Here is a 4,640-nt window from a genome sequence, read left to right as displayed (position 1 = left end):
CTCTTGGGGATAATAGGGTTGTCCTTGCTCCAATAATAGTTTTTTTTTTTTTTTTTTTTTTTTTTTTAAGTTGCTCCAATAATGTTGGGACAGCCAAACAACTTGGGCGGTACATGGTTTTCACGTGGGCTGCCAACAGAAAAGTATCTAAATAATAAAAATGTCCTTCCACGTGATTTAAATATGTCCCATATTATTATTATTATTATATGTATTTGTGATATTTGGCTTGTTTCTCTTGTGTGTGTGTCTTTTTTTTTCTTTTGGTTAATTGAACAATAAAGTTGTTGATCTGTCTGACGCGGCTGTGTTAATGACAGTGACTACTGACCAGAATGTATAAATTAGGATATTTTGTTTTCTTATAAAAAAAAAAAAAGTGGTAAATTCGTCATTGTGCACCTCTGCTTTAGCCCTCCCAACAATCAACATGCAAATGGAAGAAGTCAAAATTGCCCTCCATACAGCCATTTGTCTTTGAGTAAAGCATGGTCAAATCAGGCTAGGGAGGCATAGGATGGGGATGACGCAATCAGAAACAAAAGAAAAGAAAATTATTATAAATTAAAGCCGTGCTGTCTGAGTCTCTGAGAAAAACGAACAGTGTTTTCAGAGTCATCTCAATCAAAACATTTCCGAAAGGGAAATACCCACATTCTTTTTCTTCTTTTTATTCTCTCCTCACGATGATTTAGCAGCCCCTCAATCATCATGCCCAAAAAGAAGAACAAACAAACATTAAAAAATATAAAAGAAAAGAGCAGCCATGTTGTCCTTACTCTTAAAAACAGGAAAAAGAAAAGGAAAGAAAAGCTACAAGAACATAGAAATTCTCAAAGAAAAGAAAATACAAGAAAAAGGTTCCTTCTTTCCTATACTCTCTGCATTTTTTTTTTTTTTTTTTTATACGTTCCTGTACTCTCTCTGCATAATAGTGCAGTATTTTCTCTATAAGATCTTTCTTGATCTTTTTCTCTCTGTCTACTTCTTCCAAGTCCTGTTCAGGACTGACACAGAACAGAGAGAGAGAGATCACCTACCACAGATCCACGAAATAGTAGCCCAGTTGTTGAAAACCCGACAAAAAATCTATTATGTTTTGCTTACTGAGGTAAAGAGAAACTCAAAGAGAGCTTCTTTTTGACCTTTGTGGGCATTAATGATCTCAGTCTCACATACCCATTACATGAAGATTCTATTTCTGGGTCTTGACAATGGCAACCGTAGAGAAATCCCATGTTGTTGATGTGGAGGAAAGTGGTCGTCGGAGATCCGGAGCCGACGGCTTTGACCTGTACTCCGATTCCGGCGATCGGTCAGATGAGGAGCACATGTGTTCGAGCGGGTCCGGGAACGAGATTGTGGGGGTGTCTGACAAGGAGAGCGGATCCTCTTTGTCAGTGTGTTCTGCGGAGGTGGATCTGGAATGTGGGGTGCCAGAGATTAAGCTGCATTTGGCAAAAGTGGAGAGGGATTGTAGAATTTGTCATCTGAGCTTTGATGCAGCCAATCAGGAATCTGGGGTTCCCATGGAGTTGGGATGTTCTTGTAAGGATGATTTAGCTGCTGCCCACAAGCAGTGTGCTGAGGCTTGGTTCAAGATCAAGGGAAACAAGTAAGTTGCTTAAGTCCAAAAAGAGACCAAAAAATGAAAACAAAGAAAAAAGAATGATGTCATGTATGTTTTGAAGATGTTGGTTCTTTTGCAATTTTTGAATTCTCGCGTTTCGTCTGGATATCATCAGAAAATGTGCCCTCTTTCGTTTTTCTAGTTTATTCTGGGTATTGTGAATTTTTTAGAATTGTCTTGTATCTTGGGGTTCTTAGTGTTTTGTTAGTTTCATCAATTTGGTTGTTTAAATGATATGTGGATGTGCTTATAGTGAAATGCTAGTTAAATTTGTTATTTTTACTTGCGGATATTTTCATATTTGGAGGCCATGCTCTCTCGTTGGAGACACTGTTTGTGTAAAGCTGTGATCTTTGGGGTGTCGTGACTTGGATATTATTGGTTAGCTTCTCATCGAAATTGGACAAATATTTGGGGATAATTCAGGCAAAGGGCCATGCTTAATGCAAGGAATATGATAATGGGAACCCTAATAAGAATGAAATCTCTGCTTTAGAAGATAAAAGCAAAAGTTAATGGTAGATTATACTTATAAAAAAAAGTTAATGGTAGATTATAGTATACTGCGCACAGGGAATCAAAAATTAATAAAGCAAAAGTAGAAAGCGCATGGTCGTCCTGCTCCTAGCCGTGCAAATGATTCTTCACTGTTCTTTGTCCTCGTATTTAATTACATTAGCAGACATATTGCATCTCTCTCACTCCTTTTCCATACAATGATTCCTAGTTGTCTCTTTGTCAAACTTGAACTATATATGTGCCCCGCACAAAGAAACAGTAATGATACCCTCCTGCCTGGCAGCATTAAAAAGCCGTCCACCGTTCGGATTTTATTTTAGCTCTGTTCCAATTTTGGACACTCGAGACATAAATTGACACAGAATTTTCTCCTGGTGTTGTAAAGTATCATGAACTAAAATAACTAAAATGCCATGCATCAAAACCTACGGTCCTACACAAGCTTCCTCAAGGGGGAAAGAAACCAACATATTGAGTCCATACAATCTTATGTGCTTTCTTACGTTTATCCTACTGAGTTCCCAACTGGTAATTCAAATTTGTTGTTGTCATGAATTAGTAATTCATGTTTATTTTTTTTCCGATCTTGAAAAGGTAAGTACTAGCCATGATCTTATTAACTTTTATCTATACTTATGAGCTGTGGAATGCAATCTATAGTATCTTAATGACCTCATTGATTGCTATTCTGAAGTCTTTGTGTGTGTGTGTGGGTTTTTTTTTTTTTTTTTTTTTTGTGAAAATCTTTTGTAGAAACTATGTTCAATTCGACTGAGTTGGTGAAACTCAAACACGCTAAATGCGTTGAGGTGTTCGATACCCAATTAAAAGAAACTTTTCTTTAATGGTTGGTTTAAGATGTGTGAGTTTTCCTAAGATGTTACTTTATCTTTAGATTGCAACATATTTTATGCGTTTATTTGTTGTATAAATGTTCTTATCAAGATTGAATATGAAAATATTGGATATTCTGATATCTCTGTCTATATTGTTTTCCTTCTTAGAAGAAAGAACTGATGCTTGTTTGTGTGGATGGGAGACAGGGGATTGACCATGCTTATGGATGATTGGACATAGTATGAAAAATAATGGCTATGAACATTTATGCATTGTACCTGAATTCTCTAGTTATTTCAGAAAATGGTTTTCCAATGAAACAAATGTATACTATCAGAAAATTTTGTGGGTCATGGAGAACATATCAGGAGGCTTGTTGACTTGGTTGGTATCGTATCCTACTAGTTTTGCTTTTGTTTTCAGAAAGTAGAAATTCTTACCCTCTTATTTGTTTCAGATTCATCTACCTACAGCATCATGTTTCAAAACAAAATGTGAAGATGTTATACCTTCTTCTTTAGGAATAACCTCTGTGTATTCTTTTTCTCTCTAACCGTTTACTAATCTTCTTTCTATAAATGCAGGACCTGTGAGATCTGTGGATCAATTGCACGCAATGTTGCTGGTGCAAATGAGGCTGAGTTGATGGAACGGTGGAACGAGACAAATGATGCTGCTGCCACAGCAGCAGCAGCAGCAGCACCTGTGAACCCGACAGAGACTCGAAACTTCTGGCAGGGTCACCGGTTTCTGAATTTTCTGCTTGCTTGTATGGTCTTTGCCTTTGTCATCTCTTGGCTCTTTCACTTCAATGTACCCTCATGAAATCCTGTGGCAAAAAGAAAAAAAAGAAAAGAACAAAAACATTTTTCTGGGGTTGATGATTGAGAAGCAGCAAGCAAGCTTATGGTTTTTAGCACTTGCACAGGTACCATCCTCAGTGCCCGCATCTCCACACTTGGAGTTAGTATTTCTCTTATCTGCTTTGATGTTTATACTAGTAACAGAGCTTCATCAGACTTTCTAATTTATGTTGTGTTTCCCAAAACTGCATCATGTTACAGTTGTACCTTACTTGCTTTGTTACGTTTGTATCACAATGTAGTCTTCTCAGTCTCTTCTGGGATCTAGAATTTGTATTGGGTAGACCAGCTGGATGGTTGCATCAATTAAGTTTTGTTCAACTAGATTAATACATGTCTATGAATATCAAATTCTTAGCAAGCAAATGTTCTTATTACAGGCATCTAGATCACCAACTTCTAAAAACTTAGAATTGAGTCGAGGTTCCAATGGCCTGGAAAAACCCTGAATAAGCTTATTTACTCGCTGAAACTTTAGCCCACAAGTTCAAGTTTAAGCCCCCCAATCCCCACCCACCCCCAGCTGCATTCCAAAGCCGCAAAGCACAGAAGGCCCTAGTAATCAGAGAAGAACAAAGTAGGATTAGTCTAATGGGACCAAGGGAAATGAAAGCTATCGAGGATGGAGCTTCTTTTCAGCTGCAATTGCAACCTTGGCAGCTTTGGAAACCCTTGGCCACAAGAAAGAAAGAAAGAAGAGAAAAGGCACAAAAGTGTATACATTTTCTTAAATAAAAACTAGGGAAAAATATGCTTTAATTTTCCTTCAAATGGCAATTTTTTAATAACTT

At 37.3% G+C, this 4,640-nt stretch overlaps 1 protein-coding gene across 1 annotated transcript; it reads left to right on the top strand.

The window, feature by feature from the left end:
* The first annotated feature begins 786 nt into the window (after positions 1 to 786).
* On the top strand, positions 787 to 4,179 carry LOC133864614 (uncharacterized). Its single transcript, XM_062300999.1, has 2 exons — positions 787 to 1,615; positions 3,571 to 4,179. The coding sequence occupies exons 1-2, from the start codon at positions 1,215 to 1,217 to the stop codon at positions 3,809 to 3,811; spliced, it is 642 nt and encodes a 213-aa protein (XP_062156983.1). The 5' UTR covers positions 787 to 1,214; the 3' UTR covers positions 3,812 to 4,179.
* Positions 4,180 to 4,640: the final 461 nt, after the last annotated feature.

Source organism: Alnus glutinosa, chromosome 3, assembly GCF_958979055.1.
Source record: "Alnus glutinosa chromosome 3, dhAlnGlut1.1, whole genome shotgun sequence".
NCBI classification, from domain to species: Eukaryota; Viridiplantae; Streptophyta; class Magnoliopsida; order Fagales; family Betulaceae; genus Alnus; species Alnus glutinosa.
This window is presented reverse-complemented; position numbering and strand designations above follow the sequence as displayed.

Bases quoted from the DNA above. Each gene is read 5' to 3' on its own strand.
- LOC133864614 (XM_062300999.1), top strand. From the start codon at position 1,215: ATGGCAACCGTAGAGAAATCCCATGTTGTTGATGTGGAGGAAAGTGGT. The intron at 1,616-3,570 runs GTAAGTTGCTTA...CTATAAATGCAG, and splicing joins TTCAAGATCAAGGGAAACAA to GACCTGTGAGATCTGTGGAT.